The following is a 13,833-nucleotide window of genomic DNA, read 5'->3' as shown; positions in this document are numbered from 1 at the left end:
CAACTCCATAGCAACCAAACAGAGTACCTTAGCAACCAAAATCCAAAGAGGGATATCTTCCATTCTGAACGTCACAGAGGCACAGGAGTTGGTTTATATCATTCATAGTGACAAGAAGCCTTTGCAGTTTCATCATGCAACTCCATAGCAACCAAACAGAGTACCCTAGCAACCAAAATCCAAAGAGGGATATCTTCCATTCTGAATGTCACAGAGGCATGGGAGTTGGTTTATATCATTCATAGTGACAAGAAGCCTTTGCAGTTTCATCATGCAACTCCATAGCAACCATCCTGGGTACCCTAGCAACCACATAGCAACACCCTAGCAACCACCCCAAGTACCCTAGCAACTACATAGCAACACCTTAGCAACCACCCTGGGTACCCTAGCAACCATCCTGATTACCCTAGCAACCGCATAGCAACACCCTAGCAACCACCTAAAGTACCCTAGCAACCACATAGCAACACCTTGGCAACCACCCTGGGTACCATAGCAACCGCCCTAGCAACCATCCTGGGTACCCTAGCAACCGCATAGCAACACCCTAGCAACCACCCTGGGTACCCTAGCAACGGCCCTAGCAACCATCCCTAGTGCCCTAGCAACCGCCCAGCAGTGCCAAGGAAACCACTCAAGCCAACCTAGCAACCGAGTGGCGAGTTTTGCCACGCCAAGCACCCACTCACATTTTCTTCAGGAAATGTACATTCTAGTTATTATTATTATTTATACGTTACATCCTAATGAATGGATGCTGTCTGCATTGTTTTCCTTGTTTCTGGATTATTATTTAAGATGCTGGATATTGTAAATGACCGATCCTGTGATCCGTTGTTGCTTTATGATAGTCATCATCTCAAACCTGTAATTATGCTGTTTCTTTCTTATTCTGAGGTCACCGTAGCCAACAGATCCAGTCTGTATCCAGATCAGATGGTGGATCAGCACCCAGAGATGACCTCTACAGACCTGAATGTCAGCGGAGACCATGTCAAGTAGATGAGCCCCAGAGACAGATCCTCCGAAGACCTCATCACCTCAACAGCCATCGGGACAAGACCACAGGAACCAGATGAATCCTCTGCACAATCTGACTTTGCTGCAGAGAATTAAACTGCTGGTGTCATCTTGCCAAAGGAGAACGGCACACTGTTTCGACACTGTTTCCCTGTTTAACACTGTAAAGCTGCTTTGACACAATCTGCATTGTAAATAATGGTGACTTGACTTGATTAGATGTTCTAGTGCACAGAGATCTGTAATGTCTGCCTGAGGGGAGACGTGCAAACGGGTTGTGGCCGGGGTAAGATGGGTCTGTGATGATGTTACCGGTCATTTCTTCACTCTGGAGTTGTCCTGAAGGTTGGGCTGGTGCAAGGGCGTAACCATGGTATAGATATTGGGGGGGTCCAAATGTGAGCCCTTCCCCAGATATTTTTTTTAAGTGCATTTCCCACAATTCACAATTTTCATATATTGATAAAGATTTGCTCATCTAGAACATAGTTTTGAGGAATACATTGACTGAGCAGTTTTTTCAAATGATGCCGCAAGCCGGCGTTTACGGGCTCAACCAAGTGTACAATCGAGGGGGGGGGGGGGGGTGGGGGGGGGGTCACACAGTTTTGTTTCCCTTGCTTTTCCTAAATTGAAAGTAAATCGGAAATAACAACAGATCCACTAGGCTACAACTAGGGTTCATAAAAGCAGGGCATATCATATGTCACATACTACAATATAATAGGCCTATTATTGGGGGGGGGGGGGGCAGATTGGTATTTTTCCAATATTGGGGACACGTCCCCCCCAAAGTATATGGTGGTTACGCCCATGAGCTGGTGCACACCAAATATCCTTTCATCTGTCCTGACACGGTTGAAAAAAACAGCATATGCTGGTTAGGTATGTTTTGAAGCATGGCAGCTGGTTATGAGCTGGTTTAAGCTGGTCATGTGCTGGGCCTAAGCATCTAGCTCCTGCTCAGGACCAGCTTAAACCAGATCATGACCAACTAAGAACCAGCTCAAACCAGCTGCCATGCTCCAAAACATACCTTTCCAGCATATGCTGTTTTTTTCAACAGGGGACAGTCCGTTGCAGTCTTTTTATATAACTGATTTGCTGGCTGACCCTAACCAGAAAAGTATTGAAGAGCACAGAGCCGACTGAATAACAGCAGAGTAAAACTGTGTCATCAGACAACAAACCTTGAAATTGTTAAAGTAGAAGTCGCATTAATAAGTACGCAAGTCCTGGTTATGTACTGCATATAAATGTACCATTAACAGGTGTTCTGTACTGTGCATGTGCAAAACATTTTCACACTTGAATATGGTATATCTGAAGACCTGCCCTTAATTTTGAGCTACCTTACCTTAATAATTACAAATTTGGATGTGAAATGTAAGTAATATTAATCTTGATTGAATTCAGTTATTTTCTTAAATTAAAATACTAACATAAATGATATTTTATAGTAAAAAGGTGTCTATACCAATAATTATATAATACTGTTGTAATTGTGATACATGGTACGATTAAACATCATTTAAGCAAAAGCATACTTGTTCAGGAAATGTGTCTAACTATATATTTTTAAATAGACTAGAATGATATGTGCTTCTACTCATGTGGAACTATTAGTAAGCACAAATAACTTTTATGAATTTTGTAACTGACATGACACCATAAATCTAAAACAACAACAACGTTTTTATGCTAGCATAACATGAAATTAGCTAGCAGTCTATCTGTATATATATATATATATATATATTTTTTTTTTTTTTTTTGTGAATGCATATACATGTCTATTTTCTCCGTAAAGCACTTTGTAAATACTGTTTTTAGTAGGTACTGTATAAATAAAGCTTTACCCAATGGGTTCTGTTAAAGGTGCATTATAATTTTTTTTGTCTAATTACTAAAGTGTTATACATGAAGAATTTGTTATTATTATTATTAAATGTATTTATGTTTATTTGCTTTACTTTGTGCTGGAAGCATATTCATAATCTCTGCCGTGTTCAGATCAGATCAAGTCTTTAATGCATGCTGTGGCTATGCTTTTTTTTTTTTTTGTGAAAAAATAAATAGTATAACAAAACCTGATTTGTCATTTGTCTGCTTGTCAATCCTTTCCTTTTTTTTCTGACAGCAGTTTAATCGTGGAGGAACCAAAGAGAAGTTCTCAATCTCCTCACTGTAAATACTTTCCCTGGACTGCACAGTAAGTCACAAAGGCAAAGTTTAAAGCGATATGCTACAAAGAGTCACTGGTTAGTATGAAGTCAGTAGTTTTGTACCAAATGTAGTTTAAAATAAGCAAATATCTGATAGAAGCTTTTTAATTATGGTTGCAGATGGCATAGTATACGGAAGAAGAAAAACACTACAGAGCAAAGAGGAATGCAGAACATTTGAATAATGTGTGCATTATCGTCATCCTTTTAACGTGGTAGTTCATTCATTCTGATAGACATTTGAAGCTGGTAAGATGTGCTACCCCTGTTTTTACATCCTTTTTTAAAGTGGCAGTTCATCGAGCAAATTTGGGGCGAGTTGTAAAATAAACTGGACAGATCTATTGTACATTCAAATGAAAGCCTTTGGCTTGAGTTGCAGAAGGCATGGGATAACATTAGTGTTGAAGTTCACTGGAAATATATTGACACTATGCCAGAGAGATGTGCTGCTGTAATTGCTGCAAAAGGTGGACAACGGACATACCAAATATTAAAGTTAAAAGTAGATAAAAACAGTATGACTCACTTCATCTGATATTTGCTGTGCTCAGAGAAAGCATCTGCATGTTTCACGAACATTATGAAATTAAATCATGTTTTGGAGGCAAAAAAATAGATCAGATCTGTCAGGTGTTCTAAAGATTTTGGCCACCACTGTGTGTGTGTATATATATATATATATATATATATATATACAGTGGGGGAAAAAATATTTGATCCCTTGCTGATTTTGTACATTTGCCTACTAAAGAAATTATCAGTCTATAATTTTAATGGTAGGTTTATTTTAACAGTGATTTGCATTTTAATGAGTCAAATAAGTATTTGACCCTTTCGCAAAACATGACTTCTAGTACTTGGTGGCAAAACCCTTGATGGCAATCACAGAGGCCAGATGTTTCTTGTAGTTGGCCACCAGGTTTGCACACATCTCAGGAGGGATTTTGTCCCACTCCTCTTTGCAGATTCTCTCCAAGTCATTAAGGTTTCGAGGCTGATGTTTGGCAACTCGAACCTTCAGCTCCCTCCACAGATTTTCTATGGGATTAAGGTCTGGAGACTGTCTAGGCCACCTTAATGTGCTTCTTCTTGAGCCACTCCTTTGTTGCCTTGGCCGTGTGTTTTGGGTCATTGTCATGCTGGAATACCCATCCACGACCCATTTTCAATGCCCTGACTGGCTTCAATGCGCTGGCCCTGACGTCCCTTTGATGCGGTGCATTTGTCCTGTCCCCTTAGCAAAAAAACACCCCCAAAGCATAATGTTTCCACCTCCATGTTTGACGGTGGGGATGGTGTTCTTAGGGTCATAGGCAGCATTTTCTCCTCCTCCAAACACGGCGAGTTGAGTTGACGCCAAATAGCTGGATTTTGGTCTCATCTGACCACAACACTTTCGCCCAGTTCTCCTCTGAATCATTGGCAAACTTCAGACGGGCCTGTACATGTGCTTTCTTGAGCAGGGGGACCTTGTGGGCGTTGCAGGAGTTCACAGTGTAGTGTGTTACCAATTGTTTTCTTGGTGACTATGGTCCCAGCTGTAGTTATGGTCCTCCCATGTAGTTCTGGGCTGATTCCTCACCGTTCTCATGATCATTGAAACTCCACACGAGGTGAGATCTTGCATGGAGCCCCAGTCCAAGGGAGACTGACAGCTATTTTGTGTTTCATCCATTTGTGAATAATTGCACCAACTGTTATCACCTTCTCACCAAGCTGCTTGGCGATGGTCTTGTAGCCCATTCCAACCTTGTATAGGTCTACAGTCTTGTCCCTGACATCCTTGGACAGCTCTTTGGTCTTGGCCATGGTGGAGAGTTTGGAATCTGATTGATTGATTGCTTCTGTGGACAAGTGTCTTCTATACAGGTAACAAGCTGAAACTCCCTTTAACAGAGTGCTCCTAATCTCAGCTCCTTACCTGTATAAAAGACACCTGGGAGCCAGAAATCTTGCTGATTGATAGGGGATCAAATACTTATGACTCATTAAAATGCATATCAATTTATAAATTTTTTGAAATGCGTTTTTCTGGATTTTTGTTATTCCGTCTCTTGTTCAAATAAACCTACCATTAAAATTATAGACTGATCATTTCTTTGTCAGTGGGCAAACGTACAAAATCAACAGAAGATTAAATATTTTTTTCCCCCACTGTGTGTGTATATATATATATATAATCTTACTATAGTAATTATTAAATTGGAATTAATCTGTATATAAATGCTCCTTATTTACACTTAAGTATTTGCCCCCAAGGAAGATAGTTTGAGACTGGATCCTTTCACGTTTCTGCAGCCTTTGGAGAGGTGGAGAACTCTCTCTCTCTTTAAACTTCAACTCCTGGTCTTTGTGCATATTGGTCTCTTTATGGGGTCAGGGTGTGTTCCCCAACAGCATATTTTGTTCTCTCTTTTTGTCTGTATACATGTGTGTGAACTTGATCTTTGGAGAACTTTGGGTGGGGCTGCTATACATTCAGGTAATGCTTTATGGTGTCATTGTATTGAATAGCATTGTTGGGCCACAGGGTTTGACCCAGAGTACACTCCTTATGAAAAATGATTTCACCTTTAAAAGGTTAAAGGAAGCGGTTGCACAAAAGGACGCACATAGTATAATAAGCCAATGGTTTGGAAAAGACTTTCTCAGCTCATGGGTTTGCAAACACCAAAGCCACCTGTTGGGTGGGTTTTCAGACGGAAAACCTTAGACCGTAAATAAAAGATATAATTTGCTCAGATTTGGTGAAATCACATTTTAGTAGATATGTATTTTAGTAGCTTTTTTTTTAAACATGACTGATTAAAAATCAATAATGGCCACTAATTTCTTGCAAAATGTAAGACAAAGAGACAAACCAATTCAAATTTCATTCACATTTATTTTGCTTTTAGTGTGCTCACATAAAATTTAGAACACCTTCAGCAGAGAAGTTTAATATCAATTTTGTAAGCAAAGTTACATTTAATCTCTAAGTCAAAAGGTAAACGTTTCTCCAATATTTACAAAAGACAGACAAGATGCTAAACAATGCATCTGATAGGTTCCTTAATTTTGTCAAAAGACCACTGAAAAAGCATCATCCGTTGTAATCAAAAACCACAGTATAAACAGGAATACGGGTCACAGCTTGGTTTGAGTTAAAAAAAAAAAAAAAAAAAAAAAAAAAAGTTCCAATGGACTGAGGATGACTTACAAAAACAGACTTGGTGATAGAAGAGCTGCATGTGCTTCTTGAGATCAAGATATCATTTGTACAATAATCACAGTTAAAACACCCCTTCTATACATACTTACATTTTAATAAGCTCATAGAACCAGCAATACACCATAAAGCATATGCAAATTGTTTTCCCACTGAATTCAGACTGTTACAGCTAAAAAAAGAAAAGGTGTTTAAAGTTCTCAGGACCTTTAAAACTGCTGTTTTAAACTTGGCATTGTAAGTTAAATTGGCTTATTAAAAAAAAAAAGAAAAAAATCACTTTAGTGTTGAAAACAGTAGTAGATGAATTAACGGTCGTTCTGTTTTTGTACTACTAAATGGTTGTCTGTGGTGTAACGCAGATTCATCAAGGTGCCAAAATTTAAAAACCCTCATTCCCAATCCCTGCACCCCTCTTTGACCCCTAAACCAGCTGCCTTTAATCCACAGGGAAGTCTATACATTTTGTTTTCATAAACAAAACATTGTTTTGTTTTGTATAAAAATGCAAAAATAAAAAACCAGTTAATACTGATGCAAAAAATATATGAGACATTCAAAATTTTCTGTATTATTCAATGTGGCCACCCATTTTTTGCATCACCAGGAATAGCCACAAAGGCAGAGTGAAATTTGGGGAGACGGGAAATGTATAAAAAAAAGTAAAGACTAAAACACTTTAAAATCTTCCTTGTTGCAAACAAAGTTCTCCAACGTCTCATAACCTGGGACCACTCCACTGTACAACTGGGAAATATGCCTTGATTATCGGTTGTTGTTGTGCCCCCCCCCACCTCTTTCTCTGTTGATCTGCACCGTGCACATTACTCTGTGGCAGATTCTGCATGGACCTCTGAACTGGATTCTGCTTCTTGAACAGTGGGAGTGGATTCCTCTGCTACAGGTGCTTCATCCTTAGGAGCAGGCTCTGTCACCGCTGCTGACTCTGCGGGTTTCTCCTCCTCTTTGGACTCCTCAGGGGCAGGACTGGCAGCCTCGGGCTCCTCTACTGGTTTGGATTCTGCCTCCTCTTCCGACACACCTGCTTCAACAGCTTCAGCTCCCTCAGTTTTGGCCTCCTCCTCACCGCTATCTCCATCCCCCGTCTCCTTCTTGGTTTTCTTAAAAGAGAAGCCGCTCAACTTGAAGGACTTCTTAAAAGAGAAGCGCTTCTTCTTCTTTGGCGTCTCGTTGCTTGTGGATGGAGTTGCAGCATCCTCAGCTTTCGTGGCCTCCTCTTCAGTGGCTGGACTCACTTCTGTGTTTGCTGGATCTTCCTCCACAGCCTGCTTTTCAGCCGGAGCTGCCTCAGCCTTCTCTCCCTCCTCAGCTGCTGCACTGCCGTTAGCGTGAACCTCTTCCTTCTCAGCAGCTGCTGGAGATGCATCTCCGTTCACCGTCACGTGGCCATTTTCCTAAAGCAAAACACAGGCACAATCATTATTAAGCTAATAATACAATTTTATGCACTGAAAGGGGACAGCTTCCATTTTATCCATAGCAATAGCCAAAAATACATTGTATGGGTCAAAATTATAGGTTTTTCTTTTATGCCAAAATCATTAGGATAAAAGTAAATATCATGTTCCATGAAGATATCTTGTAAATTTACTGCCATAATTATCAATTTAAATTGATTAGTAATATGCATTGCCAAGAAATTCACTTGGACTGTTTTAATGGGGATTGTCTCAATATTTAGTTTTTTTTGCACCCTCATATTCCAGATTTCCAAATAGTTTTATCTCAGCCAAATATAGTCCTATCCTAACAAATACATCAATGGAAAGCTTATTTATTCAGCTTTCAGGTGATGTATTAATCTTAATTAAGGGGAGACACTGCAGGCAAAAACAGTTTTTTCATGCACCTGTCAAATTTGAGATTTTGGGCTTTTTGGTTTTTCATGAAGTATTTTTTCAGACTAGTGGAAAGAAAACATCCAAAAGACACTGTTAAGCGTTTCTTTTATAGCACTTTATCTATTTGTCTCAATAGATTTAAATTACAATACATTTTTAAAGGCTGTTTTCTCCTACATTGAGCCATATCTCTCCACTTCAGTAGCACTTACACACCAAACTTTACCTCTTTATTCCCGTCTATATCCTGAAGGTTTTTACAGAGGGATTTGTTCATATACAATTTGCTTGATTATATACACATTTTATTCCCCAAAAAAGTGTGAAAATGTATTGTTTTCTGTCTGTTCTAAGTATTTTCTGAATTATGGAGTGACAAAATCAGATGCCCAAAATTCCCTCTGTAAAAAACTAATTTTGACTCTAATATGTCAATAAAATGAAAAGAATTTTGAAACCAACTTCATCCAGTGTTTAGATTTTTGTTCTAGAAATGTATGCAAAGTAGCACATATTTCATTAAATAATGCCTAATTTGCATATTTAAACCTAACATTTTAGAAAGCTTGTAATACAAAAAATGTTTGCAATTATCAATGTAATCAATCAACTAGGTAAGTAAGGTGATAACTATTAGTTTTTTTTTTTACCCCATTCACCTGCAGTGTCTCGCCTTAAAAAGAAATGACCCTTATGACTGGTTTTGTGGTCCAGGGTCACATATATTATCAAAGACCATTATGAGCATCACACCGCCACAGCCACCAGTGGGCGCCGCGGGGCCATAAACGCTTGGAATAAACCGACGCGACAAAAAAAAAAAAATAAAAAAAAAAAAAAAAAAAGGCAAATGCAAATCTGATCAGCACGTAATTATTGAACATCACGCACGTCACCTGCACAAAACAGACTGTATAAATGGCCATTACGGCGCACCTTAATGCCGTGATAAATGCAGTCGTTTTATTTGCTCTTGTGTGGTTTCCTCCAGTGGAAGAGATCCATTGTGATCTCGAGCATCTGCGACTAAAGGCGTGGCGAGCCATTGTTACTCTAAATCAACCCCCACTTCTCCCAGAAAGATAATTCCAACGACGGCAGAAATACTGATTCAAACTAAATTATCTCCGGATTTGTTTAGAAAATAGTTACTTCTCAACAAAAATCCAACGCTACTCATTTCTACACAAAGGCATCTCCGGAAAAACAACACCAAAATGGGATTTCTGATCTAAAAGCAGTTAACGTTATATAAATATTTGAGCAACATTAAACATATTTTACGGTCATAGCTAAATTCACTACTGACAAAGCCTCTCTCTGGGCTGCAGAAGGGGTTTAATTTGTGTGTTTGCTGGAAGCGCCTAACAAACAGCACACATAACAAACAAACAGCACACAGACACGACTTCTCTCAGTAAATGGCCGGGTTTTACCTGTCCGTTCTCTTTGGAGGGTGAAGCTGCAGCCGTTTCTCCCTTTCCAGCGGTCTTAGAGAACTGCGCTCCCATGCTTTCTCTCCAACAAAGAGCTCAACAGAACAAAGAGCAACAAGCCTTCCTTAGAATAAAACACCTGGCCGACGAGCGCACTAAAATACCGCCCAAATCCAGCCTCGGAGAACAAAAGTGTAGAAAAAAACCCTGGAGAGTTCAGGAAATTTTTTAATTGCCAAATTTGTGCCCGTGAAACTGCAGACAGCTCAGAAAATGGAGAATTTTCCTTGGTCACTAATAAGATGCCCAACTGCACCGAAGAATGGGCATTCCGCGCGGTGACGTCAAGGGCGCTACTTAAATCTAAACCAGCCAATCACAGCAGACCGTCTGAATGTGGGCGTGTCTTAAAAGTCTCACGCAAACAATAGAAAGAGACCGATTGTTGTAAATATTAAAACCCTTAATAACAGAATAATTTTAAAGAATTCATATTTTCCAAATCGCGTGTCACAAGCATCACAAAATAGGTTTTCATCATAAACTTAAACTTAATATTTACATAAATAATGTTTCTGCACTGTCTGGAGCACGCTCTCAAGAATTTCACTCACGAAGGCACATGTGCTGTGGTGATGTGACAATAAAAGTGATTTGATTTGATCTTTTTATACTCATAGTTTTTGAGTTATATTGAGAGATATATATTTTTTCTATCTGGATAATCTGACAACCACTTGCCTCTCATTCATGTGACTGTCAAATGTGTAGTGATTGGTAAAAAAACCCCCCACATATCCACATATCTGAAGGCTTGCCTAATATCTGAACTCTCTAAATGACAGAAATCTAGAAAGATAGAGAGAAAATATTTCAGCACAAACGAAGTACAAATGTACGTCTATATAAGAAATCACTAAATTGCCCAAAATACTGTAATTTGTGTTTATAACCCTATATCATGGTTCCTAAGCGGCCTCCGAGATTTGCAGTAGGCCTATGCCATGACCTATAAAGTGAACAACATTCTTGTATTTGCAGAATATTTTTAACAATGGATTTTTTTGGATCTTCCATTAGATATCTCTGCAACAAGTATTAATTTTGTTCATTTGTAATGTCACACACTTTTGTTCATGTAAAATAATTTGCATGTGTGAGAACATGCAAAAAAAAAAAAAAAAAAAGGTGGGGCAGTCAGTCACACGCAGTTCAATGTACTTGAATGCTAAATAACAAATCTTTTTAGCTAAATCCCATTCTCTAAACCAAATTCCCAATAGCCTAACCAATCTGTCAAATAAATCACTCTCTCTGCAAAACCTTAAACAAGTTCAGGCAGTTTAGACACTGTTTGCAGATCTCATGCACTCTTTTTGCAAAACCCTAAACACATTCTCACACACTAAGACATTATTTGCACTGTGATGAACTAGTGATGCAAAACTCTAAACACATTCTCACACACTAAGACATTATTTGCACTGTGATGAACTAGTGATGCAAAACCCTAAACACATTCTCACACACTAAGACATTATTTGCACTGTGATGAACTAGTGATGCAAAACTCTAAACACATTCTCACACACTAAGACATTATTTGCACTGTGATGAACTAGTGATGCAAAACTCTAAACACATTCTCACACACTAAGACATTATTTGCACTGTGATGAACTAGTGATGCAAAACTCTAAACACATTCTCACACACTAAGACATTATTTGCACTGTGATGAACTAGTGATGCAAAACCCTAAACACATTCTCACACACTAAGACATTATTTGCACTGTGATGAACTAGTGATGCAAAACCCTAAACACAACTAAGCAAAAGTTAAGCACAACTGCAACACAGCTGTCATCGTTTACACACAATAATTCAAAATTGTTCACACTTGCTTCTAAATATGACAGCAAAAGAATAATAACAGCTAAAGAAGAGTGGAAGAGAATCTTGTGTAGAATTGCAAGATTATCATGTTAGGGTACATGCACTGGACACTGTCTTGATGTAGTGTCTAATGAATGCTTTATAGTGTGTATATTATTGACTAATATGATCTGAAGGCTTGATTTTGAGGTGAAATGGTGTTTGAAGTGATTGTTTGATTTTGCCAGAAGGGTCAGGGCTTCTGTGAATTTAGTTTGAAGATTTGGATTTGTGTTTAAGGTTTTGAGAAAATGAGAGATGGTTTCAAGAAAAGTATTTTAGCTATTGAGAAAACCGAAAAACGTAATGGAGCATATAACACTTCACTTGAGATCTTGCTAGTTGTTTTTTTTATATTATATTCAAAGGCTGTGAATGGAAACTATCATTTCTTTTCCCATTGGACAGATAAGAACCGGGGGTGGTTTCCATGGGGATGCCTCAGACACTAGAGAGAAATAAAGACAGAATTACCTGCATTACCTACACGAATCCTGGCCAAACAGTTGATCTCACCACCAAAACTCACTCAGACCAACAAAACACTTCATATAGGTCTCAAAATAAGCTCGTTTCATCATTACACTGGGAACAATTCTCATTCAAGAAACACACACATTTCATTCATAACACACTTTAGGGGGAAGTCGTGGCCTAATGGTGAGTCGGACTCGTAATCTAAAGGTTGCGGGTTCGAGTCTCGGCTGGCAGGAATTGTAGGTGGGGGGAGTGAATGTCCAGCGCTCTCTCCACCCTCAATACCACGACTGAGGTGCCCTTGAGCAAGGCACCGAACCCCCAACTGCTCCCCGGGCGCCGCAGCATAAATGGCTGCCCACTGCTCCGGGTGTGTGTTCACTGCTGTGTGTGTGTGCACGTTGGATGGGTTAAATGCAGAGCACGAATTCTGAGTATGGGTCACCATACTTGGCAGTATGTCAATTCACGTCACACTGATTTTAAAAACAGGGATCATTACATAATCTATGAACTTTTACCTTTTAAGTTTGAATGATTTGTCACATAAGTATTTCATTATTAGATAAGAATAACATCTTTTCATTTTACTACAGTTTTTGCTAACACAGCTGCACAAGTTGGTGTGTAGTTTTGAGATTGGGTTTATGGTTGTGAGAAAATGGTGAATTGTTTCATGAATTGTGTGCTAGCAATCGAGAAAAACTGGAACTCTATTACAGCACAAAGAATTAATGTGAAAAGCACATTTCTTTATATACCAAAAACAAAACCCATCAACATTTACAAAATGTACTTGTGAAAAAAACATAAAAATACATATAAAATGTTAAGAAAAAAAATCTATTTACAGTTTTTTTTCAATTGCTAACAAGCCTTTACCAATACTTAAAGTACTTTTTCTAAACTCTTAACACAGCAACATCACACAATTAGCTAAACAGCTAATTTTCTGACCAAAACCACATTTTGTTAAATAAATACAAACTCTACATTTCAAAATGCTGAATACCCTTTTCTACACATACTAACTCTATCAAAACACATCAAACCCGATTCAAAATTGAGCTAGTCGGTAAAAACATTAGCACTAGTTTCTAAACAAAAACATGAAACATAGTCAATCATAGCACAGTGACTATACTAACAGTTGATGGCTTTACAAAAACAGCATTACTTGTCATGTTTCAGTTCTACCTGCTTACGGTAATAGACAATAAAAAAATCCTTAATTTTTTGTCATTTAGCCTTCAGTTTACCTTCAACTGAAACTCATTTTTACAGTAAGTGTTGAATGTGTTCATTTTGGCAACATATTATCTAAAACTGAATGGGTCATTACTTTTTGTAATGTACAAAAGACAAAATAGGGTCCCCTATGCAGAAATTCAATTGGAACCTTGATTGAAATTGCTTTCCCGTGGGTGAGTGTTGGATGTGGATGGTGCCTCCATGGGATCTGATGCCAGTGATCAACAAAAATTCCCACATACATGGCCTTTGGTTACTATGCAAGTTTGTTTCCATCATAGAATAAAAAAGTAAAAACAGTAATTGTGACCTTTTTACCTCAAAATTCGGACTTCTTCACAGTTCGGGTTTCAAGAATAATTTGTTCGAAGTAATGGTGCTTCATATAACGTTATTCAAAGAAACAAGTGT

At 38.5% G+C, this 13,833-nt stretch overlaps 1 protein-coding gene across 1 annotated transcript; it reads right to left on the bottom strand.

Annotated features, from left to right (window-relative positions):
• Nucleotides 1-6,117: 6,117 nt before the first annotated feature.
• Nucleotides 6,118-10,097, bottom strand: marcksa (myristoylated alanine-rich protein kinase C substrate a). Its single transcript, XM_079432960.1, has 2 exons — nt 9,758-10,097; nt 6,118-7,874 (listed from the first exon to the last, which is right to left on the bottom strand). Exons 1-2 carry the CDS (start codon nt 9,830-9,832, stop codon nt 7,284-7,286), a joined length of 666 nt encoding a protein of 221 aa, XP_079289086.1. The 5' UTR covers nt 9,833-10,097; the 3' UTR covers nt 6,118-7,283.
• Between the last annotated feature and the right edge of the window lie 3,736 nt (nt 10,098-13,833).

This window comes from Barbus barbus (genome assembly GCF_936440315.1).
Source record: "Barbus barbus genome assembly, chromosome: 14".
In the NCBI taxonomy this organism is placed as follows: Eukaryota; Metazoa; Chordata; class Actinopteri; order Cypriniformes; family Cyprinidae; genus Barbus; species Barbus barbus.
The sequence above is the reverse complement of the archived record's forward strand: the minus strand, read 5'-3'. Positions and strand labels throughout refer to the sequence as shown.